General features: G+C 40.6%; 1 protein-coding gene and 1 pseudogene across 13 annotated transcripts in view; one reads left to right on the top strand and one right to left on the bottom strand.

The window, feature by feature from the left end:
- MLLT10 (MLLT10, histone lysine methyltransferase DOT1L cofactor) overlaps positions 1-25,642 on the top strand; it is a 218,037-nt gene that overhangs the window by 35,404 nt on the left and 156,991 nt on the right. For 11 of the 13 annotated variants that reach the window (XM_023758558.1, XM_023758567.1, XM_023758566.1 and 8 more), the window contains one exon: positions 24,196-24,250. The exons of the other annotated variants lie outside the window; for them this stretch is intronic. In XM_023758558.1, the coding sequence (XP_023614326.1) occupies positions 24,196-24,250 (55 nt within the window). The remainder of the gene's footprint in view (positions 1-24,195; positions 24,251-25,642) is intronic. 13 annotated transcript variants of the gene reach the window in all.
- LOC102424314 lies at positions 20,675-21,485 on the bottom strand (annotated as a pseudogene).

Genomic DNA, 25,642 nt, shown 5'->3' with positions numbered 1-25,642 from the left:
CTCTGACACCATACCTGTGGAGACACATGGTGGTGGGTTCCCTCTTTACTGCTGGATGGAGATGGACGTTCAGACTTCCCATTTTGTCTCATTGACACCAGAAGGAAGTTCTCATAACAAGCCAGTAAGCATGAAAGTTCTGATTCCCTACTTAACCTATTTTTACACTACCCCAGTAGCAGTTTTGGGATGACTCATAGTCTCACGAGGGTGAATGTCTAGGTTCCCCACTCAACCACAATTTTTTTGTGTGATGTGGAGCTGCTGCTGTTTAAAAAAGTGTTCTTTCTAACTAATATTCCCCCTACCCAGTTTCTTATCGAGAGAGAGAAGGCTTTTTTTGGAGGGGTCTGTGTTTGTTGGTGGTTTTGAGGTATTGACTTCTTCCATTTCAAGAATGGGATATCTTAGGTAAAAAGAAAACTCAGGGAACTCACTGCTCTGTTGTTCCTTGGGTCCTGTGGTCTCTATCTAATTTGCCTTCTTAACCACCTTTTAAAACATATGTTTTATTTATAACTAGAGGCCTGGTGCATGAAATTCGTGCACTTGGGGCGGCGGGGTGGGGTTCCCCAGCCTGGCCTGTGCCCTCTCACAGTGCGGGAGCCCCGCAATCGATCGCCCCAAAGAGGTAGGCCCCGCCCACCCACTGGGGCTCCTCGATGGATTGCCCCAAAGAGGTAGGCTGGAGCTGGGGGTCCCGCCTCCGCGCCACGTGGAGCCGTGGGACCCCCAGGCTTCGCCGTGCAGAGCCGCCGGAACCCCCAGCATCGCTGCGTGGAGCTGCTGGGACCCGCCTCTGCACCGCGCACACAGCATCAAGTCCCCGCCCACTCACGCACACCTCGGTGCGCACGCCCACTGTGCACACAGCCTCCTGGTGATGGATTGTGACGGTGTGAGGGCATCATGGTGTGATGGTGTGAGGGCATGACGACCATTTGCATATTAGCTCTTTATTATGTAGGATGTTCACAGTTTTTGTTTGTACTTAGGAATAGGAAAAAGTATATCTACTTCATCCTTTCAGAAATGAAGTCTAGCCTTTGATTTCATTGAGTTTGCAGTATTTTTCTGTTTTATATTTCCTTATTTTCTGCTCTGCTCTTTTTATTTTTTTCCCTGGCTGCCTCCTGCACACTCCCTACTGGGATCAAGCCCTCAGCCCGGGCATGTTCCCCAACTGGGAATCGAACCATGACCTACTGTTTCATGGGTTGATGCTCAACTACTGAGCTAAACCTCTTCTAGTTTCTTAAGGTACAAGATGAAGTCACTGATTTGAGTTCTTTTCTAATATAGGCATTTAGTGCTATAAATTTCTCCCTCAATTATTGCTTTAATTTTCTTCCACAAATTTCGGTTTTACTTTTATTTATTTAAATTATTTTTTATTTCCTTTTTAAATTTCTTCTTTGATCCATTGCTTACTTTAGTATATTTAGATTCTAAATATTTAGGGATTTTACACTGATTTCTAAAATTGGTCAGAGAAAATTTTTGTATGTATGACCCGAAACTTAAAAATTTATTGAGTTGTTTCATGGCCTGATTATGATCTCTTGGTGAGTGTTTCATTTGTCCTTGAACAGAATGTGTATTCTAGTTTGTGTAGAGTGTTCTATAAATGTTACTTCATGTCAATTTGGTTGTGGATATTCTGGTAGATAATATTGTTCAAGGATCTGTACCATTACTGATTTTCTGTCTACTGGTTCTATCAGCTATTGAGAGAGTTCTTTTGAAATCTCTAAATGTAATTGTGGATGTTTAAATTTCTTGTAGTTATTTTTACTTTATGCATTTTGAAACTGTTATTCAGTGAGTAAATGTTGAGGATTTTTGTATCTTCTTAATGAGTTAAACCCTTTATCTTTGTGAAATGGCCCTCTTTTTTGATAATCTTTTGATTTTCAAATCTACTTTACATGAAATTAATATAATCATTTCAATTTTCTTTTGATTTTGCAGTACGTAATAGGACCTTTTTCTCTGGCTGCTTTTTAAAGACTTTTGCTTTATTTGGTTTTAGGTAATTTGATCATGATATGTTGTGCTTTACATTGTTTCATGGTTCTGTTGCTTAGTGTTTATTTAAAGAGTACTTTGTTCTTTGTTGATAATTATCATTAAATATGGCAAATTGTTGGCATTATTTCTTCAGACTTTCGTTTTCTGTATTTATCTCCTGTGGCTCCAATTACAAGTATTTTGGCCTCTTGAAGTTATCTCACAGCTAACTTATGCTTTGTTCCTTTTTTAAGGTATTTTTCCCTCTGGGTTTCATTTTAGTTAGTAACTATTACTTAGTTTCATGTGCTGTAAATCTCATACAGTATGTTTTTTTATCTTAGACCTTGTAATTTTCATCTCTAAATGTCCAATTTTTTTTATTCTTGGATGTATTTACTTAACATGTTTAATGTTTCCTCTAGTTTCTTAAACATATGGAATGTATTCATAATAATTGTTTTAAAGGACTTGGGTGCCTGGCTGGCATGGCTCAGTGGTTGAGCATTGAACTATGAACCAGGAAGTCACAGTTTGATTCTCGGTCAGGGCACATGCCCGGGTTGCGGGCTTGATCCCCAGTGCTGGGCATGCTAGAGGCAGCTGATCAATGATTCTCTCTCATCATTGATGTTCCTATCTCTCTCTCCCTTCCTCTCTGAAATCAAAAATATATTTTAAAAAAAGGACTTGGGTAATAATTCTATCTATGTTATTTTAAGATTGGTTTGACTGGCTGGTTTTTGTTTCATTAGGGGTATAATTTCCTGTATCTGGGTATGTCTTTATTGACTTTTATTCATTATGAATTTTACCTTGTTTGGTTCTCTGTTTTTGTATGCCTAAAAATATTTTTTGACTTTGTTCTATGACATGGTTAATTTACTGAAAAATAGTTTGTTCCTTTTAGGTTTTGTTTTTGTTTTGTTTGACAGACCAGAGCTATGTTTAGGGTTAAATTTTCCCTCCTCCTGAGGCATTACCCTTCTTAGTACTCTGATGTGATATGAATTACTAGGTTTTGCATTCTGGCTTTTGGGAACAAGCATTATCTGCATCCTTGTATGAATTCTGGGTGCTATTCTAAATCTTTTGGTGGTTCTCTCCCTAGCCTTGAATAGGTCTCTCACATGCATGGCTGATTAGTTACTCAACATATTCTAGGATCAGCCTCTGTAGATCTCTTCATTTTTCTCTCTCTCCTCAGCTCTCTACTCAGTGCTGGTCTCCCTTGTGAGGTCTAGCCACCTTGGCTTCCTTGGACTCGCAGCTCCATTTCCACACCTTGGGGAGACAGGCCCTGCCTGGGTTTCTTCTCCCTGTTCCACCGCCTGGAAACTCTCAAGGCAGTAAGCTGGCAAATGTATGGCTCATGTCATTTGTTTCTTGTCTCCTAGGAATCACTGTCTTTCATTATTTGTTGTCTAAAAACTTTAGTGCTAATTTTTCATACATTTTGTTAGGTTTTTATTACTTCATACAGAAGGCTAAATCTGGTCCCTTTTACTCCCATCTTGACTAGAACTGGTTTTATTTTGCATTTTTTAATGACTAGTGATATTGAATACATTTTATTTGCTTATTGATCATTCATGTGTTTTCTCGTATGAAGAATTTGTTCAAACCTTTAGCCCTTTTCCTTCTTTCTCTCCTTTTTTTTTCTTTCTTTATTCTTTGTCTTTTTTTTTTTCTTTTTGAGTTGGAGATCTTCTTATATGTCCTGGATATGCCAGTGTTTTGTTAGATAAATATTTTGTAAGTACTTTCTTCAAGTCTGTGGTTTCCTATTTTCTTAACTATGGCTTTTAATGAGCAGAAATATTTAAGTCTAATTTATCAGTTTTTTCTTTTATAGTTATTGCTTACTGTGAGCTAAGACACTTTTGGCTAACCCTGAAGTCATGAAGGTAATTTCCTTTGTTTCCTCAAAAACTTTTTGTTTTTTGCTAATTTATATTTAGGTCTGTGATGCATCTCAAATTAAGTTTTATAGGTTTTATTTTTTGAGAATGAATATCCAATTGTTTCTGCAATGTTTGTTGAAAAAACTCTCCTTTTCTTATTGGATTGCTTTGGTAAAACATAACATGGCTGCATAAGTGAGCTCTATTTTAGGAATCTTTATTCTGTTTCTTTGATCTGTTTGTCTATCCTTATATCATTTACCACATTATTTTGATTATTTTTAACTGTATAGGAAGTCTTTTAGTCAGATTTGCAAATCCTTCAACCCTTTTCATCTTTTCAAGATTGCTTTGCATATTCTAAGTCCTTAGTACTTTCATATAAATTTTAATATTAGTTTTTCCATTTCCAGAAAGACTGATGTGATTATGATTACAATTGCTTTGAACCTATAGATCTTTTTGAGGAGAATTGACATGTTAACAATGTTGAATCTTCTTATTTACTAGCATGGTATGGCTCGCCATTTATTTAGGTTATCTTTGCTTTTTTTCCAAGCATTATTTTGTGGTTTTTAATCTTTGGCCTTATATGTCTTTTTATTTTTCAATATTTTATGTGATTGTGTAAGTGGTTTTAAAGAATTCAGTTTTTAATTATTTGTTCTTAGTATATGGCAGTAGAATTGACTTATGTGTATTGACCTGTGTCATACAACCATACTTACATTAATTCTGTGAGATTTTTGGTGATAACTTAGCTTTTTCTAGTACATGATAATGTCATAAAACTTTACCTCTTTCCAATTTGTATTTTTTAAAAAAAATTTCTTCCTTTATTACATATACTTAAATCTTGTTTCCATTCATTGGGGGAAGCATTCAGTTTTGTACCATTAATTATGATGTCAGCTGTAGGCTTTTTACTGATGATTGTTACCAGTTTGTTTTAAATATTGATTTCATTATTATTAAGAATCAGAAGGACTGCCATTGAAAAGATAGTTTGTTATATTCAAAGATCCCTAGAGGAGGCGTTACACCAAGGAAGCCATATGGGTTAGTTAGGCAGAAGGAACAAAAGGGAAAAAGTAAAGGCAGGAACCTTTATTTTGGTTTCTGTGGGAAGAAATAGTTAAGGAATGGTCATCAGGTTTAGGATTATCTAGTTCGAATAATTTCAAGGACTCTGGGGGCATAGGGACTTTGCCTAGTTGTCTGGTACCTTGCCCTGCGGTGATCAGGGCAGGGAAATATAGTGGCTGGAATATAAAATAAAGATGGTTGGGGGTATGGGCTCTGGATTGGTTGCTTTGCATATAAGGTTGTTCCAAAAAACTGTATACATACTTTAACAGCTGATAGCTCAATTTTAAAAATGAAATGTATTTTCATAAATACTGCCTTTATAATTATTTAAGGTGTATGTATACATTTTTTGGGGGGACACTCTATATATGAAAGTTAGCTGGAGAGTTGGTTTGCTGTCTCCAGGAATTAGCCAGTCTTTGGAGGGAGGGGCAGTTCCTCTAGCATCAGCAGGCCCGAAAGTATCAAATATCAAAATGAAAAGATATGATTAATATACCGGTTGAGTAAGATCTATTCCTAGTTTTCTGGCAGTTTATAGTTGGATTTATATATGTATGTATGTATATATATATATACACACACATATATATGTATATATATGTACATATGTGTATATATATGTATATATGTATATTTTAAAAATATATTTTTATTGGTTTCAGAGAGGAAGGAAGAGGGAGAGATAGAAACATAATGATGAGAGAGAATCATTGATCAGCTGCCTGCTGCACGCCCCATTAGGGATCAAGCCCATAACCCAGGCGATGTGCCCTTGACCAGAATCAAACCCGAGACCCTTCAGTCTACATGCTGATGACGCTCTATCCATTGAGTCAAATTGGCTAGGGCCATATATATACATATTTTTTTTAATAAGTTTTTTGTTTGTTAGTTTGTTTTAGAGAGAGAAAGAGTGAGAGTGAGTGTGAGAGAGAGAGACATCAATTTGTTGTTTCACTTATTTATGCATTCAATGATCGATTCTTGTATGTGCCCTGACTGGGAATTGAACTCACAAACTTGGCATATTGGGATAATGCTCTAATCAACTAAGCTATCAGCCAGGGCCTGAATGGATATTTTTTGTCAAATGCTTTTTCTTCATCTGTTGAGATGATTATATATTTAAAAAAATAAATATGGTAAATTTCATTGTTTTTATTTTCAAATGTTATAACAACCTAGTATTTCTGGGATAAACTTTACTTGGTTACAGTGTATTACCCTTTTTATATATTGCTGGATTTAAATTGCTAATAGTTTATTAAATATTTTTGCATTTATGTACATGAGGAATGTTAGTCTGCAATTGTTTTTGTAGTTTCAGGTTTTAGTATTATTGGTATATTCATTAATATTATATTCATGCTGAACTTTGAAAATGATTTTGGAATTAGTCTCTATTTTTTGAAAGTATTTGTTTTCTGAAAGTGATGCTATTTCTTCTTTGGTGATATGAAGGAATTTACCAGTGAAAAATCTGAGTCTAGGGTTCTATTTTGAGGAAGGATTTTGATAATGAATTCAATGTAAAGGTTTCTTTAACAAGAATTATATCTTTTGTTCTTAGTCCACTTAGCGGTGCGTTTTTTTCTTATTACATTGAAATTGGTTATTTTATTTATAGTTCCGAGTCATGCTTTCCCTATAGAAAAAGAATATCCGTTAAAAAAAAAGAAAGAAAACTAAAATGTGTTGGGTAAAATTTTGTGTGTGCAGTGACGTAACCTGATCAAATATGAGTTGAAATGTCTGGATACGAGAAAGCTTATACTCTGCCTGTAACAGGTGGAAACCAATCATACACTATAGAATCAATTTTAAGGATAAGATAAAGCCTTGTAATTTATAAGAAGCTTTAATTCTGAACACTTTGTGTTTTAATCAAAATTTAACTAGGTTATTACAGATGTATCTCTCTTCTTCTGATAGACTTTAATTGTAATAGTTTTAAATATTTGTTTCATCTTACCAATTTTGGTAAGTTGTATTTTTCAGGGAAGTTTTCCATTTCATCCAAGTTGTTGATTAGTGTAAAGTTATTAATAATCTTTTGTCCTTTTAATATCTGTTGGTTCTATAGTGATAATTCCTTCTTTATTCCTTATATTGGTTATTTGTGTGTGTGTGTGTTTAATATTTTTATTGATTTTAGAAAGGAAGGGGTAGATAGATAGGAACATCCATGATGAGAGAGAATCATCGATTGGCTGCCTCCTGCACGCCCCCTACTGGGGACCGCGCCCTCAACCAGGGCATGTGCCCTTGACCAGATTTGAACTCAGGACACTTCAGTCCACAGGCCTACGCTCTATCCATTGAGCCAAACCAGCTGAGGCTATTTATTGATTTTTTAAAATCTAGTTTTGTTAATTACCAAAAGAGAAATGTTAACATACTGTACTATGTTTGTGGAATTGTGTATTTATCCCTTTACTTGTGACAGTTTTGCGTCATCTATTTTGAATCATTGTTATGAGGTACATATTTATGTCCTCATTATTTGATGCTTATGAGTCTCAACATTTGATGCCATTACATGCTTGGATTTAGGTCTACCATTTTAGTAGTTTTTTTTCTGTTTGTCTGGTTTTTTTAAAAATATATTTGAAAATTAGTATTAAAAACAGTTTTAATGTCCTAACCCAGTGGTTGGCAAACTCATTAGTCAACAGAGCCAAATATCAATAGTACAACGATTGAAATTTCTTTTGAGAGCCAAATTTTTTAAACTTAAACTATATAGGTAGGTACATTGTTATTAACTTAATTAGGGTACTCCTAAGCTGGCCTTTGCTAAAAACGTCCTCAATCTGATTGAGGTACGGTCGCTGAGGTCGACCCCTTCCAACTCTCCCATCCACACTCGTCTTGTATACATGTTTCGTCTATCTCCTTTCCGAAAACCGACTTCTGCGCATGGGCCACGAAGTTTCAATCGCACGTGGTATTTTGTGGAAGAGCCACACTCACGGGGCCAAAGAGCCGCATGTGGCTCGCGAGCTGCGGTTTGCCGACCACTGCCCTAACCAGTTTGGCTCAGTGGATAGAGCGTCGGCCTGCGGACTGAAGGGTCCCAGGTTCGATTCAGATCAAGGGCATGTACCTTGGTTGTGGGCACATCCCCAGTAGGGAGTGTGCAGGAGGCAGCTGATCGATGTTTCTGTCTCATCGATGTTTCTAAATCTCTATCCCTCTTCCTTCCTCTATATAAAAAATCAATAAAATATATATTTTTAAAAACAGTTGAAATGATAAAATTCACACATAGTGTACAATTCAGTGTTTTTTAGTATATTTACAAAATTGTAAAACCATTATCATAATCAGTTTTAGAATATTTTCATTACCTCAGAAAAAGCTCTGTGTCCATAATTCAGCCTTTTAAAGGGTACAATTCATTGCTTTTTAGTATATCACAGAATTGTGCAATCATTGCTATAATCAATTTAAGAATATTTTCATCACCTCAGAAAAAGCTCTGTGCCCATTAGCACCCACTATCCATTACCCAGCCTCTCCAGTCCCTAGAAACCATGAATCTACTTTTTGTCTCTGTTCTGGACATTTCATATAAATGGAATCGTACAATACTTGGTATTTTGTGAATGCCTTTTTTTCTCTTAACATGTTTAGGGTTCACTTATGTTGTAGCATGTATTAGAACTTTATTTCTTTTTATTGCCAAACAACATTCCCTTGTATGGATATACCACATTTTATATTCTCATAAATTAATTGATGGATATTTAGGTTGTATCTACATTTTGGCTGTTATGAATAAAGCTGTTATGACCATTTGTGCACAAACTTTTACGTATAAATCTGTTTTTATTTCTTTTGGGTTTGGAGTTTTTGATCAAGCTTGTGATGACTATATTTGACCATTTGATGAACTGCCAATGCAACTATCCCACTTTATATTCCATCAGCAATATATGAGGGGTCTAATTTCTCCATATCCTTGCCAACAGGATATATTTAAACATTTTTTTTAATCTTTAAATCTTTATTGTTGAAAGTATTACATATGTCCCCTTTTTCCCCCCATTGGCCCCTTCTGGCCCATACCCAGCCCTCCACCCCAGGCCTTCTACTACACTGTTGTCTGTGTTCATGGGTTATGCATATATATATATATATATATATATATATATGCAAATAAGTTCTTTGGTTGATCTCTTCCCACCCACCCATCCACCTTGGCCTTCCCTCTGAGATTCAACAGTCTTGTTCCATGCTTCTGTATCTCTGGATCTCTACTGTTCATCAGCTTATTTTGTTCATTAGTTTCCACATATGAGTGAGATTATGTGATACTTGTCATTCTGTGACTGGCTTATTTCGCTTAGCATAATACTCTCCAGGTCCCTCCATGCTGTCTCAAAGGGTAAGAAATCCTTCATTTTTATTGCTGCATAGTATTCCAAGGTGTAAATATACTATAGCCTTTTTATTAATATAACTAGAGGCCTGGTGCACGAATTCGTGCATGGGTGGGGTCCCTAGGCCTGGCCGGCGATCAGGGTTGATCTGGGCTAGGACTATTGGGGCCTGCGAGCCGAGGGGAGAAGACAGGGTACAGGAGGTTGGCTGCCGCCGGCCCCAAGGAGGGAGCCAGCCCTTGGCCCCCCTGGGAAAGGGGCCACGTCTGCTGCTACCCACCTCTGGTTCCCTGTCCCAGCCTGGGGCCCAAAGGCCCCGGTGGGGTTGGGAGAGGAGGCGACAGTCGCTGGGCCTGGTGTGGAAGGAATGGACTGCATTGAGCATCTGCCTCCTGGTGGTCAGTGTGCCTTCATAGCAACTGGTCGACCCGTTGTTCCGTTGTAATGGTCATTTAGGCATATATATATATATAATGAATAAAGAGTTCAACTTAATTCTTTTACATGTAGATAAGAAGTTTTAACATAACTTTTGTAAAGTTATTTCTCTTTGTATTAGTTTCTTAGCATCCCTCTAGTAATCCTGTATAATAAAAGAAACATGTAAATTGACTGTCCCTCTGCTACACTCACCAGCCAATCAGGAGTGAGTATGCAAATTAACCAGACAGATGGCGGGCCTGTGGGCAGCACACACGTGAACAGGCGCCGAGCGGCTGGGGGCAGGCGTCCCGCCCCGCCCTGCCCTGGCTGCTCTGCGCCGGTGGGCAGCGTGCGCAGTCGCTGAGCGGCCGGGGTAGGACGGCACAGGACACCTGGCTTCCGCTTCACCCTGGCTGCTCTGGGCCGGTGCGCACCGCGTGGAGGCAAGGAGCGGTTAGGGTGGGGCAGGACGCCTGGCTTCTGCCCCGGTCACTCTGGGCAGATGAGCAACGCGCGGGCACCCCGCCTCGCCCAGGCTGCTCTGGGCTGGAGAACAGCATGGGCTGGTGAACAGCGCACGCCGGCGTCCCGCCCCGCCCAGGCCGCTCTGGGCCAGTGAGCAGCGTGTGCAGAGAGCCTCTGGGCAGGGGAGGCGGGCCGGCGGAAGGCGGCCTGTACTCCCCACACGGCAGAGGTGGCAGCCATGAGCATGCCAAGCGGAGCCTGAGGGCCGAGCTGAAGTAGCGCCTGCAGGCCATCAGCACCGAGGAGTGACTGTGCAAGTCCTGCCTCCTGGCCCAGAAGGTGTGCAATCGCAGGGACAGCCACCGTGGCAGGCCAGATTGACGTCCTCCTGGCCGCACCACGGAGGTTTGCAGATCTGTGAAGCCACAGGCCTCCGGTGCGCACATCCTCTTCTTCCATCCTGGCGTGCGAATGTCCCCCCAGCGAGCTGTCACCCTTGTGCACCTGCAACAGTCCCCGACCAAGGCGTGCGCAAGTTCCTCCCGCAAATCCCCTGCACTTCCATCAACCCCAACATGCCTACGTCCCCCACAGGACGTGCGCACGTCCCCTCCAGCATCCTTTGCAGAGTGTCTGGGTGTTCTGGGTGCTGAGGGTGGGCGCCTGTGAGATGACAGTGAGAGGGCGGAGTGGTGATGCCCTGTTCCTGCAGAGGTCAGTGCAGCGACGAGATCACCTCTGGGGGTTAATGCAGGTGCTGAGGCAGGAGCAGGTGCATACACACCTGGTGGGGGCGGGCAGCCCTTGCTGAGGTGCCTTCGGTCAGCGTTCAAGATCAGAAACCCAGAGGAGGTGAGGAGTTCCATCCTCTCAGTGAAACAGTGGGATAGTAGGGGCGACTGCAGAGGAGGAATGTGCACTTTGGGTGCCAGCACCCATGAGTGAAGGCTGCCCTGACTGAGCCTCGCTCGCTTGGGGTCTAGCGCACTCCTGCCGGGTAGTGGGTGACAGGATGTGCTTTTCCGAATTAATGAGAGCAAACATTGAATCTCCCGCTGCCCGGGAATTTGGAAAGTGGAGTGGGGAGACATGCGGGGAGTGAGCGAGATTTCTTGTTTGGGGGTTCCAAATCTGCTGTTGGTTCCTTTCACCGTTGACTAGAGATATACAGAGTGTCCCCCCAAAATGTATACACACTTTGAATACCTATTAATTCCAATGGGTTTAAGCATGAAAAGAAAGAAAGAACAATGGAGCTGTCATCTGTTAAAAGTGTGGGCACAAACCTGCAGTCGGACATTCCCCGAGGGGTCCCGGATTGGAGAGGGTGCAGGCCAGACTGAGGGGCCCCTGCCCCCCGTGCACGAATTTCATGCACCGGGCCTCTAGTTTCAATATACAGTACATATAGCATACCACTTATAGTTAACATTGTACCACTTTTTGTAAAGTGTAGAAAACTTGGAGCCTTCAGAGATTCTTTTACATCACCTCTGCCTGCTGTCAGTTATATTATTGTCATATGTATTAGATCTACATATATTATACAACCCAGAAGATGACATTATAATTTTTGCTTTCAATAGTATGTATTTTTTAAAAAAATATTTTTTATTAATTTTTTTAGAGAGAGAGGAAGGGAGAGGGATAGAGAGATAGAAACATTAATGGAGAGAAACAGCATTGATCACCTGCCTTCTGCATGCCCCCTACTGGGGATCGAGCCCACAACCTGAGCATGTGCCTTCACTGGGAATTGAACTGGTGACCTCTTGGGTCCTGGTTGATGCTCAACTAATAAGCCACACTGACTGGGCAATAACACGTATTTTAAGTAATAAGACCTAGAAGTATTTTATAGTTACCCAGATATTTACTGTTTGGTGTCCTCTTCTTTGCTTCCTGAAGACTTGCATTTCCATCTAGTACCATTTCCCTTAATTTTGACGACTTATTTTAGTCTTTATTGTAGCCCATGCCTACTGATGATTAATTCTGTTTCTTTTATCTGTAAAAACCCATTTTACCTTCATTTTTGAAGGATATATTAGTTAAATACAGAATTCTGGTTTGACAGTTCTTTTTCTTCAAATACTTTAAAGATGTTATTTTATTCTCTTTTTGCTTCTCTAGTTTATGATGAGAAAACAGTCATTTATCCAGTTACTGTTCCCCTGTATTTGATGTGTCATTTTTCTCTTCGCTGTTTCAATATTTTTCCCCTTGTTTTCTTTTCAGTACGTAGTTTGGTTACTTGAGGTTCATTGAGCTTCTTGAATCCATAAATATGTCCGTCGAATTGAGGAAGTTTTCATATATTATGTGTTCTAAATTTTCTTTCCCACTGTATTCTCACATTTATTTATTTATTCACCCCTCCCTTCCCCACCTTCTAGGTCAGTGATGGCGAACCTTTTGAGCTCGGAGTGTCAGCATTTTGAAAAACCCTAACTTAACTCTGGTGCTGTGTCACATATAGAAATTTTTTGATATTTGCAACCATAGTAAAACAAAGATGTATATTTTTGATATTTATTTTATATATTTAAATGCCATTTAACAAAGAAAAATCAACCAAAAAAATGAGTTCGCGTGTCACCTCTGACACGCGTGTCATAGGTTCGCCATCAGTGCTCTAGGCCTTCAGTTAGACAGACTTCTTGGTACTATTCAATATGTTCTGGAAGCCCTTTTCCTTTTTTTCACAATTTTCTTTTTCACATATGATCCTATATATTAATGTAGCTTCAGTATTCTATTTCACTTATTATAGGTGCATTTTCATTTATCTCTCAGAATCCTCCTATATAATAAAAGGATAATATGCAAATTGACAGAACGGTGGAATGACTAGTCGCTATGACGCACACTGACCACCAGGGGCAGATGCTCAATGCAGGAGCTGCCCCCTGGTGGTCAGTGCGCTCCCACAGCGGGAGTGCCGCTCAGCCAGAAGCTGGGCTTACGTCTGGCAAGCGCAGTGGCGGTGGATGGAGCCTCTCCCACCTCCACGGCAGTGCTAAGGATGCCCAACTGCTGGCTTAGGCCCGCTCCCCATAGGGATCAGTTGGACCCCCCCGCCCCCCCCAAGGGATCCCAGACTGCGAGAGGGCACAGGCCGGGCTGAGGGACTCCGTGATTGCACAAATTTTGTGCACTGGGCCTCTAGTCCTATATAATAAGAGAGAAAGAGGCAAATTAACCGTACCTCTGATATGTTCAAGCCACGCCCGCAAGCCACGCCCACAAGCTAATCCGAGTGACTATGCAAATTATCCGACAAAGATGGAGGTTAATTTGCATACGCAGGTGTCAAGCACCCCAGGAGGCGACGGTGGCCGCGGGCTCCCTGGACTTTTGCCGGCCCCGGGAGGGGAGGCCGTAGCCACGCCTGTGGGCTCCTGGGACCTTGCCGGCAGAGAGCAGGAGGTTTGGAGGACTTGGCAGAGTAGGAGGCCGCTGGACATAGAGCAGAGCAAGAGAGAGGGCAGCTCCCTCTGTCACCCCAGCTTCCTCATCACAGCTGTGGAAACTGATGGCAGGGAGGAGGAAGTTCCACACTCACAGAATCAGCCAGAATCAGCCATTGGTCAGACAGCTCTCAGCGGCCTGATAGCCAGGACTCTCATTCACCTGCATCTCAGACCGTGACAGTAGAGAGGTGGTGCTATGTCTAAAGAACAACTGTTGATACAACGTAGCTCTGCAGCCGAAAGATGCCGGCGTTATCGACAGAAAGTGTCTGCAGAGCAGCATGCGTCTGATCTTTGAAGGCGGCGTCTGTGACAGGATGTATTTGAATACCAGCCACTGGAAAAACGTTGCTCCGATGCCGAAAAACATCGGCGTTATCGACAGAAAATGTCTAAAGACCACTGTGCCTTTGAAGTTGAAAGAAGGCGGTGGCGGCGACAGAATATGTCTAGAGAACAGTCATCAACAAGTACTACCAATACCGGTAGGAACTGCCTTCTCAGCGAAAATGGAGTATATGAGGATGCAATCCTCGGACATAGTTGTGGTGGAATGACTGTTCGATGTGAATTTTGCCTATCCCTAAATTTCTCGGATGAAAAACCATCCGATGGGAAATTTTCTCGATGTTGTAGCAAAGGGAAAGTCTGTCCAAATGATATACATTTTCCAGATTACCTGGCATATTTAAAAAGATTAATGACAAACGAAGATTCTGACGGTAAAAATTTCATGGAAAATAATTCGTTCCCTAAATACTTCTTTTTCTTTTGCTTCCATGGGTGCAAATATTGCATCTCCATCAGGATATGGGCCATACTGTTTTAGAATACACGGACAAGTTTATCACCGTACTGGAACTTTACATCCTTCGGATGGTGTTTCTCGGTAGTTTGCTCAACTCTATATTTTGGATACAACCGAAGCTACGAGTAAAAGATTAGCAATGCCAGAAAACCAGGGCTGCTCAGAAAGACTCATGATCAACATCAACAACCTCATGCATGAAATCAATGAATTAACAAAATCGTACAAGATGCTACATGAGGTAGAAAAGGAAGCCCAATCTGAAGCAGCAGCAAAAGGTATTGCTCCCACAGAGGTAACAATGGCGATTAAATACGATCGCAACAGTGACCTGGGTAGATATAATTCTCTCCTTGTAACCGAGGTTGCTGTCATATGCAGAAACGAAGATGGAGAACCTCCTTTTGAAAGGGACTTGCTCATTCATTGTAAACCAGATCCCAATAATCCAAATGCCACTCAAATGAAACAAATCAATATCCTGTTTCCTACATTAGATGCAATGACATACCCTATTCTTTTCCCACATTTTGAACAAGGCTGGGGAACAGATATTGCATTAAGACTCAGAGACAACAGTGTAATCAACAATAATACTAGACAAAATGTAAGGACACGAGTGACACAAACGTAGTTTTATGGATTTCATCTCTCTGTGTGGGACACTTTCAATCCTATTTTTAATGCAGGAAAATTAACTCAACAGTTTATCATGGATTCATATTAAAAAATGGAGGCCAACAGGATAAATTTCATCAAAGCAAACCAATCTAAGTTGGGAGTTGAAAAATATAGTGGTTTGATGGATTATCTCAAATCTAGATCTGAAAATGACAATGTGCCGATTGGTAAAATGATAATACTTCCATCATCTTCTGAGGGTAGTCCCAGAAATATGCAACAGCAATATCAGGATGCTATGTCAATTGTAACGAGGTATGGCAAGCCCGATTTATTTGTAACTGTGACATGCAACCCCAAATGGGAAGATATTGCAAACAATTTACAATGCTGGCCAAAAGTTGAAAACAGACCTGACTTGGTAGCCAGAGTTTTTAATATGAAGCTGAATGCTCTTTTAAATGATATCTGTAAATTCCATTTATTTGGTAAAGTAATAGCTAAAATTCATGTCATTGAATTTCAGAAACGCGGACTACCTCACGCTCACTTATTATTATTATTTTTTAAAAATATATTTATTGATTTTTTTACAGAGAGGAAGGGAGAGGGATAGAGGGATAAAGAGTTAGAAACGTCGATGAGAGGGAAGCATCGATCAGCTGCCTCCTGCACACTCCTTACTGGGGATGAGCCTGCAGCCAAGGTACATGCCCCTGACCGGAATCAAACCTGGGACCCTTCAGTCCGCAGGCAGACGCTCTATCCAGTGAGCCAAACCAGCCAGGGCCGCTCACATATTACCAATATTAGATAGTGAGTCCAAATTATGTTCCTTTAATTCAGCGCTTCTCAACCTGTAGGTCGAGACCCCTTTGGTGGTCGAATGACCCTTTCACAGGGGTCACCTAAGACCCTTCTGCATATCAGATGTTTACATTATGATTCATAACAGTTGCAACATTACAGTTATGAAGTAGCAACGAAAATAATTTTATGGTTAGGTCACAACATGAGGAACTGTTTTAAAGGGCCAGAAGGTTGAGAACCACTGCAATTAATTCCCTTTCAATGTATATGAATTTCATGCACCAGGCTACTAGTTTAATTATAATAGCTACTAGAGGCCCGGTGCACAAAAATTTGTGCACTCGGGTGGGGGGTGTCCCTCAGCACGGCCTGTGCCCTCTCGCAGTCTGGGACCCCTCGGGGGGTGACCATCTGCTGGCTTAGGCCCGCTCCCTGGGGGATTGGGCCTAAGCTGGCAATCAGACATCCCTCTGGTAGCCCGGGAGCCCTCGGTTGATGTCCACTTGCCAGCGGGGAGCAGGCCTAAGCTGCAGTCTGACGTCCTTAGTGCTGCTGAGGAGGTGGGAGAGGCTCCCACCACCACCACCACTGTACTGGCAGCCGGCAGCCTGGCTTGTGGCTGAGCAGAGCTCCCCCTGGGGGAGCGCACTGACCACCAGGAGGCAGCTCCTGCATTGATTGTCTGCCCCCTGGTGGTCAGTGTGTGTCATAGTGACCAGTGATTCTCAGTCTTTCTGCTGTTAGGGTCAATTTGCATATTACCCTTTTATTATATAGGATAGAGACCTGGTGCACGGGTGGGGGCCCGCTGGTTTTGCCCTGAGGGTGTCCCAGATCAGGGTGGGGCTCCCGCTGGGGTGCCTGGCCAGCCTGGTGAGGCGCTGATGGGTGTTTGCAGGTAGGGTCAATTTGCATATTACCCTTTTATTATATAGGATAGCTGGCCAGCCTGGGTGAGGGGCTGATGGCTGTTTGCAGCTGGTCACAGTCCCAGATCAGGGTGGGGCTCCCGCTGGGGTGCCTGGCCAGCCTGGGTGAGGGGCTGATGGCTGTTTGCAGCTGGTCACACCCCCTTCAGGGTGGGGGTCCCCACTGGGGTGCCTGGCCAGTCTGGGTGAGGGGCTGAGGGCCGTTTTCAGGCTGGCCAAGCCCCCAGGTGACGGAAGCTCCCAGCCTCTTCTTTTTTCTTTTTTTTTTTAAATTCTGGGATTTATTTACCTTCTATAATTGAAACTTTGTTGCCTTCAATGGAGCTCAGAGCCCACCGAGGCAGGCAGGAAGCTTGGCTTCCTCTATCACTGGAGCAACCAAGCCTCCTGCTCGCTCCAGCTCCGTGGCTGCTGGCCGCCATCTTGGTTGGGTTAATTTGCATATAGTTGCTCTGATTGGCTGGTGGGCGTGGCTTAAGGCATAGTGAAGGTACGGTCAATTTGCATGTTTGTCTTTTATTAGATTAGATTTTAAAGTCTAATTCCAATGTATGCCTAGGTCATCTTAGTGTTGACCTTCGCTGATTACGTTTGTGAGCATGATTAACATTTTCCTATTCATAGATCAGGTAAGTGACTTGGATTGTTTCCAAACATTGTGTTATATGTGGGAAGTCTGGATTTTATTATATTACTTTGCAGAAATTGTTATTTTTTTTATAAGCAGTTGATTGGGTTAGATTCAAACCATCTATTATGTATTTTGAGCAGTTGCTTAAATTTCATTTTATTTCTCTTTTTCCTTAACTGGACTCTAGCTTGCCTTTTTTAAGTTCAGTGAGATTCTATATATAAATATTTGGGGGCTTCTCCTGGTTCTCTCCTCTTCTTGATTCAGACCTCACTTTCTTGATTTCCCTGAACTTTTATCTTCTGGTTCTTCAGGTTTTAAAACTACAGGAGCCACTGTAGTATATGGCTGGCTAGCTCGTCTTCAGACTAAAAACATTCCAGTTCTGATTTCTGGTGGGAAACTAGAATCTGTTTGTTATCTGTGTAAGGGTTTGTCTTATGTAAGTTTACTTTTGGAGTAGAAGATCATTTTATCATTGATTTAAACATGTTTGATATGTTTCAGTTCGTTGCAGTTATTTTCATTGGCCTTAATTGATTTCATCTTTAGCCAGCAGAAGTCTCTTTAGGTTAGCCCCGTGATCGGCAAACCGCGGCTCGCGTGCCACATACGGCTCTTTGGCCCCTTGAGTGTGGCTCTTCCACAAAATACCACGTGCGGGCGTGCACATACAGTGCGATTGAAACTTCGTAGCCCATGTGCAGAAGTCGGTATTTTGTGGAAGAGCCACACTCAAGGGGGGGGCCAAAGAGCCGCATGTGGTTTGTGAGCTGCAGTTTGCCGACCACTGGGTTTAGCCCGTAAGTCCTTTTGACATGATTAGAGTAGACTTTTGTAGCTTTCTTGCTAATAGAACAAACTATTCTGGGGTTATTTGACTTAGACCAGTAATCATCACTTCTCCTAGGAGTCCTGGACCACAGCTTGGGCACTAACTTATAGAGTGGTAGTCGTGATCTTTCTAAAACACAAGAAAAGATGTGTTAATTTAGATTTATTTTTATCTTTTGCTTAAATAAAGAAGTGATGATGGTATGTGTTTTATCCTACAGGTATTTTTAAAAAAATATTTTGTATTACTATTTTATTTTTAATTTATTTTTAAAATATATTTTACTGATTTTTTACAGAGAGGACGGGAGAGGGATAGAGAGTTAGAAACATCGATGAGAGAGAAACATCGATCAGCTGCCTCCTGTACACCTCCTACTGGGGATGTGCCTGCAACCAAGGTACATGCCCCCGACTGGAATCGAACCTGGGACCTTTCAGTCCGCAGGCCGACGCTCTATCCACTGAGCCAAACCGGTTAGGGCTTGTATTACTATTTTATTTTATTTTATTTTATTTTATTTTATTTTATTTTATTTTTTTAAATATATTTTATTGATTTTTTACAGAGAGGAAGGGAGAGAGATAGAGAGTTAGAAACATCGATGAGAGAGAAACATCGACCAGCTGCCTCCTGCACATCTCCCACTGGGGATGTGCCCGCAACCCAGGTACATGCCCTTGACCGGAATCGAACCTGGGACCTTTCAGTCCGCAGGCCGACGCTCTATCCACTGAGCCAAACCGGTTTCGGCCTTGTATTACTATTTTAGAGAGAGAGAGGAGCAGAGAAGGAGAGAGAAACAGCGATTGACTGCCTCCTGCATGCCCCCTACCAGGATTGAGCCACAACCTAGGCATGTGTCCTCACCAGGAATTGAACTGGTGACCTTTCTGTGCAGGGGATGACACTCAACCAACTGAGCCACATTTTATGCCACAATTATATCTTTTATATGAGGAAGATCAAACTTAAAACTTGAATTTATACTTCTTATTAACCTGTAATACTATTTTTAATTATTATCTTACTGCTTTTTGTAATGTAATGGTGATCACAGTTTGGGTAAAGGAGTATAGCTGAATGCATAGTTACATAGTCATGACCTCCTAAAGCTCAGTGTTTTGGGTGAGCTTGACTTAGTGAAGTACAGTGAGTACTTTGCAAGAGAATCTATAATAAAAGTGTAATACGCTAATTAGATTGGACGACATTCCAGACGATTTTCTGGACGAAGCTGGGGCTGTGAGGGCCAATGCGGCAGCTGGGGCTGCTGCTTCGAATTTCGTGTATCAGGCCTCTAATCTAATATAAAGTAGAGCAAGTAATGTTGCCTTACATTATAAAGATGGAAAATAGTTGTATGCTTTCTTACTATACTACATGATACAAAAAAGAAGCAACCTCCTTGTATAATTTCTTCTTGTTTGGGCCATTACAATTAAAGGGTATTTTTTCTTGGTAAATTGTGGTGAGATCTTTAATATATTTTTTTGGAGGAGCAGATCTCCTTATAATGTTTCCCCTTTCGCAGGATTTACTTGTAACAATATCTCACTAAAATAAGATTGGATCTGTGGAATTCTAGTACAAACACGTGTAGCTGCAGCCTGCCCTGTGAAACTTTTCAGTTTGGATTGGTTTACTATAGGATCTGAAGTCCTTGTTGTCCAAGATGCCTCATACCAGATCCTTTCTTTCTGATCTTATGGGACAGTCTTCTAACTATAAATTTAATCTTGTTTTCTTTTTTTCTGTAATCATGTTTTCTCTCAAGTCTCCTGTTTATTTTTACTTTTAGTGGGAAGACAAAGTCATTATTTTACTTAGCATATAATGTGTCTATAAGAATTTAAATTTTAAAACAAATAAAGTATTTTGAAATGAAGAAATAAATTCACTCGTATCTTACTATTCTCATCACAAGCCTGTTAATATATTTTGTGTATTTTCTTTTAGAGTTTTTTTCTATGCATTTATTTGTTAACTCAGTTAAAATCTTTGTAAATATAGCATTTGTTCCCTCACTGTTATACAATTAAGACTCTTTATAAAATTTTTGTACTTATAAACAACCATATTAAATATTTTTATACACATTCTTTTCATGTCTTGAACTTATAGTATATAAATGGTATAATAATTACACAGTACTCAATACATGCTATATCCATCATATTTCCTTTGGCTCTCTGTGAAGTAATGGAATCAGTAATTTTCTTGAATCATATTGCTAAATTGCTCTCCAAAAGAATTGGATTATGGTGCCATCAATAGTATATGAAAATAAATGTTCACTGCACTCTGAACATGAGGAAAAGCTTTACTAATGTAGTGGGCAAAAATGCCTTTGCCTTTTCTAGCTTGGCAGTGTGAGTCACCGACTTTGGTTCTGGTACATTGCCTCCCGACTGGCGGTGGATCTCATCATATCTGTCATTCCAATTGGCCCTGATAGCTTCTGCCAGCTTAGCCTGATATCTGTTGTCTTCTGAGTTAACCTGGTGGTACAGGTCTTCCTGTGGACTAGATGCCCCACCCTGGCCGTCCTCTTGATAGTACAGTAGGGAACCCCCATTTTAATGCACAGTGCAAGCAGGAAGACGAACCAGCTTGATGGGATCCATATCATGTGCAGTCACTACCAGCTGGGCCTTCTTTTCCACCAAGGTGGTTGCAGTGTTAACCCCTGCCGGAAGGACAGGTGGCCTTTTGCGGACATCCCCTTTGCTGGCAGCTTTTTTCTCAGCCCAGGCCAACAATTTCTGCGTCTTCTCTTGCTTTGTCTCTGGTCTGTACTTGTGGGCCAGTTTAAGCAGTTGAGTAGCTGTTTGGTGGTCTAAGGCCTGAGTGAACTGGTTAATGGCAGGAGGCACTTTCAGATACTTAATAGAGAATAGTCCTTTGCTGCTGCAACTGAATGTTAGAGGGGCCGTTGACAAAGTGGGTGAGTCCCTTAAGGGCTGGATGTCCTGTCCAAAGCCAAAATTCTTGGGCCTTTTCTCAAATGGGATATACCACTTTCTTGGCCTCCTGCTTCTTCACAACAGCAGGGGCTGGTACCACCTTCTTTCCCTTAGCCTTCTTTCCTTTCAGCATCTTGGGCCACAAGAGGAGAGAGAAATAAAAGTTTTGAATTGTCTATTCTAATGTTTTTCTTTTATAGAAGTTTTCAATTTTTTAGATTTGACTACTAATTATTTTTGGTTTTAATTCTTATATTGAAATTGTTTTTCAAACATTTTGAATTTATATTTGTGATCAGTAAAATTTCAAGGGTCTAATTTGAATTTTTTCTTCCCCAATTGTTGAACATTGTTCTTATACCTAACCATCCTAAAAAGTAATCTATCACTGGCTGTAGTGTTTATATTAGATTTAGTTATACTTCTATAAGTAACTGTTTTTTCCTCCAAGGTAAATTGTATAACTAATAATGTTTCCATCTGTGAAGAAGGTATAACTTAGAACCAAATTATTGCCTGTCTTTAGCTAGTCTGCTTATGTTTTTGCTCCTTCCATATATCCAGTTGTGATAGATGCTAGGGCTACAGCCATGAAATGAAACTTACAATCTAGCAGAGGAGATAAACATAATTGCATAAATAATTAACAATTAATTGTGATTGCAATATATGATAAGAAGAAATGGCACCTAATTTAATAAAGGTATTGAGAGAAACCTTTTCTGAGGAAGTGACTTTAAGCAAGGACCTGAGGGAAGTAAGAAGTTACCCAACTGTGAAAGTGGTTTGGGGTGAGGACAGTATTTCAGGTAGAGTAAAAGCAACACATTTAAAGGCTATGAGACAGGAATGAACTTTGGAGTATTTACTGAACTGAAAGAAGAAAAGTCAGTATTGCCCGGACAATGAGATGAAAAGAGAGAAGGCCATAGAGGAAAGTAAGGAGTAGATCATGTAGGGAAACCATTTAAAGGGTGTTAGTGGTGAAGTTATATATATTGACTTGCATTTTTGAAGTTCATTCTGTAGACTGGAGTGGTCGGGTACTGGGAGACTATTTAGTAGAAGACCACTGAAGTGGTCCTGATGAAAGTTGATGTTGGCTTGCAGTTGGCTAATACTAGTGTAGAAGGAGAGAAGTAGTCAAATCTCACCAGTATTTAGGAGGAAGAATGTCCAAATTGTGGTGATTGATTAAATATGAGGTTAGCCCTAGCCTTGTGGCTTCAGTTGGTTGAGTGTCGTTCCATGCACCAAAAGGTCACCGGTTCGATTCCTGGTGCGAGCTTGATCCCCAGTAGGTGGTGTGCAGGAGGGAGCCTGTTGATGTTTCTCTCTCATATTGATGTTTCTCTCTCTCCTTCTACCTTCCTCTATCAAATCAATAAAAACATTTTAAAATCATATGAATTTAGGAAATAGGGTAAAGCTGTCAAAAGATGATGCCTAGATATGGGCAATATGTGATTAAGAGTATTATTACAAAGATAGGGAAAACTGCAAGAAGAGTAAGTGTAGTCATAAATTTGGGACTGAATTTAAAGTTCCTATGTATTATAGAAAGTTTTACCTATGTATCCAAGGACAAATGAATAGGTAAAATTTGTGAGTCACTGGCATATCCTAATAATTTAATTAGTGATAGATGTATGGAAAATGAATGAAATTGCCGAGTGTTTAACATGAAATGAGAAGGCATCTTAAGTCAGAGTGCTAAGGAACTTGTGCATTTAAAGGTTGGATAAGATGATCAGAGAAGTACTGCCAAAATGGTAAGAGGAACATCAGGAAAGTGAAATACTGGATGACAAGAAATAATAGCATCTCATGGCTTATGTTTTGTATACTTAATATCCTGTTATTTTTCTTTGTAATTTATTTATGTTACTATATTATATGCTGCAAGTTGGGGAGCATGATGGGGTACTCAAGTGTGACCTCCAGGAACATATTCTTTATAGTAAGACAATGCCATTAAACTTACTCTGGCTGGTGTGGCTTAGTTGGTTGTGCTTAGTAGTCCCGTGCACTCAAAGGTTGCCATTAGATTCCCTGACAGGGTGCATGCCTGGATTTTGGGCTTGATCCCCGGTAGGGGGGCATGCCTATTGATGTTTTGCTTTCCCGTTGATATTTCTCTTTCTCCCTCTCCATTCCTCTCTCTCTCTATAAAAATCGATTAAAAAATCTTAAGAAAAGAACTTACTCTGTTTATTAATTTTATAATTATATTTGTCCTTTTGTCAATAGTGAAAAGAAATATTAGTAGTGGCTCTGTTTATTTCTGGTTTTAAATTGGGGAGTGGTAGGCAGTGGGATTCATGATAACTTCCGATTACCATTGTGTGTGAATAAGAGTAACTAGAATAATTAGAGCACTTCCTTTCAGAAGGCAGGTCAGCATATGTGAGACCATGCCTTGCCACCTAAATCACAATTCTAAATTTTTGAGTTTGGCTCTTTATTTTAGAACAAACCAGACCTAACTGAGTAGACTAAGCCTAGCTGATCGTCGGTAGAAAGTAAAGAGCTAGAAGCAAATGTGCCCCAGTCCTATGTTGAGAGGATCTTTTTGTGTTTATTAATTTAACACAAAAAAAATCTTGGCAGGAATTTAAAAGTTAAGCAATAATTTACTTTGTAAAAGTTATCTGGTGCTCTGAAGAAGATCTCATATCAAGGAGAATTACCTTGTGAGGAATTTTCTGAAATGTCATTCTTGGTGGCAACCAGTACAAATGTTGCTCCTACCTTTTTAATAGTTTTGAAGTTACAAGGAAGATGTTATACTTTTGTAATCTGAAAAATATCTTTGTTTCTTTTCTTTCTTTTTTTTTAAATAGAGATGTGAACTGTGTCCTCATAAGGATGGAGCTTTAAAAAGAACAGATAATGGGGGTAAGTGCAGAGATTTTTGAAAAATTTTTTATTGAAAACTGGATTGGGAAAGTGTTTTAAGGTATTTGGTACTTCATATTATTATATAAAATTGAATAGTGTTTACCACTCAAATATTTTTATAGCAGTGGATATAATTTATGAATTATTTTTTATTGAAAAAGTTTTTCTATTTTGTGGATGGAATTAAGCATTGTTTTTTCTTAATGCAGAACAGTCCACATACTTTTAATTAAAATCTTGATTTTTTTTAATGGATACAGTTCCTTATAGAAATTATGTTTGAAAAAAAATAAGCTCTCTCTCTCTCTCTCTCTCTCTCTCTCTCTCTCTCTCTCTCTCTCTCTCTCTCTCGGCTAGACTTAAAATCTGTTGTTTTAGACACCCCCCCCCCCCTTTTGTGTATTGTAGGACAGATGATGTTTTTATTGAATGTTAATTTTAACACACTTGAGGGCCCTTTTGCTGATTTCTAAATTTTGTTGTGCTTTTCTGAGGAACCTTTCATATTTCTCATTTTCATTTCTGTTTTTAGTTATCTCCCTCAGAGAAATCTATATTTCTTTATAGCTCAGTACTACAAATTTATTAAACTGTGGCATACTGTGAAAGTCAAGTAACTCATGAAGAAATTTAAAAAGTAGAGATACATTCTTTCTGTAGCTAAGGTCTGGAAACAGCCCAAGTGCCCGTTTAGTGGGTGAGTGGATAAAAAAAGCTATGGTACATTTATACCACGGAATATTATGCAGCAATAAAAAAGAAGGATCTCTTACCTTTTGAGATGGTATGGAGGGACTGGAGAGTATTATGTTAAGTAGGTAAACCAGTCACAGAAAGACAAGTATCACATGATTTCACTCATATGTGGAATCTAATGAATAAAATAAACTGATGAACAAAATAGATCCAGAGACATAGAAACATGGAACAGATTATTGAATCTCAGAGGGAAGGTGGGGGTGGGTGGGAAAAGATCAACCAAAGAATTTATATTCATACTAGAGGCCCGGTGCACAAAAATTTGTGCACTGGGGGGGGGGGGGGAGGGGGGGCCCCCAGCCCGGCCTGTGCCCTCTCGCAGTCTGGGACCCCTCGGGAAATAAAGACTTGCTGGCTTAGGCCTGCTTCCGGGTGGGAGAGGGCAGGCCCAACCCCTAAGTGCAGGCCCTGTTCAGGCTCAGAACAGGGCCGATTGGGGAGTTGGGGCCCCGTCCCCTGTCATGCACAGAGCAGGGCGGATCGGGAGGTTGAGATGCCACCCCTAGTCACGCTCAGGGTAGGGCCGATTGGGGGGTTGGGGCATCGCCCCCTGTCACACTCAAGGGAGGGTCGATGGGGAGGTTTCGGCGCCACCCCCCTGTCACGCACAAGAGAAGGGCTGATCGGGGG

Source organism: Myotis lucifugus, unplaced genomic scaffold, assembly GCF_000147115.1.
Source record: "Myotis lucifugus unplaced genomic scaffold, Myoluc2.0 scaffold_132, whole genome shotgun sequence".
Lineage (NCBI taxonomy): Eukaryota > Metazoa > Chordata > Mammalia > Chiroptera > Vespertilionidae > Myotis > Myotis lucifugus.
The sequence above is the reverse complement of the archived record's forward strand: the minus strand, read 5'-3'. Positions and strand labels throughout refer to the sequence as shown.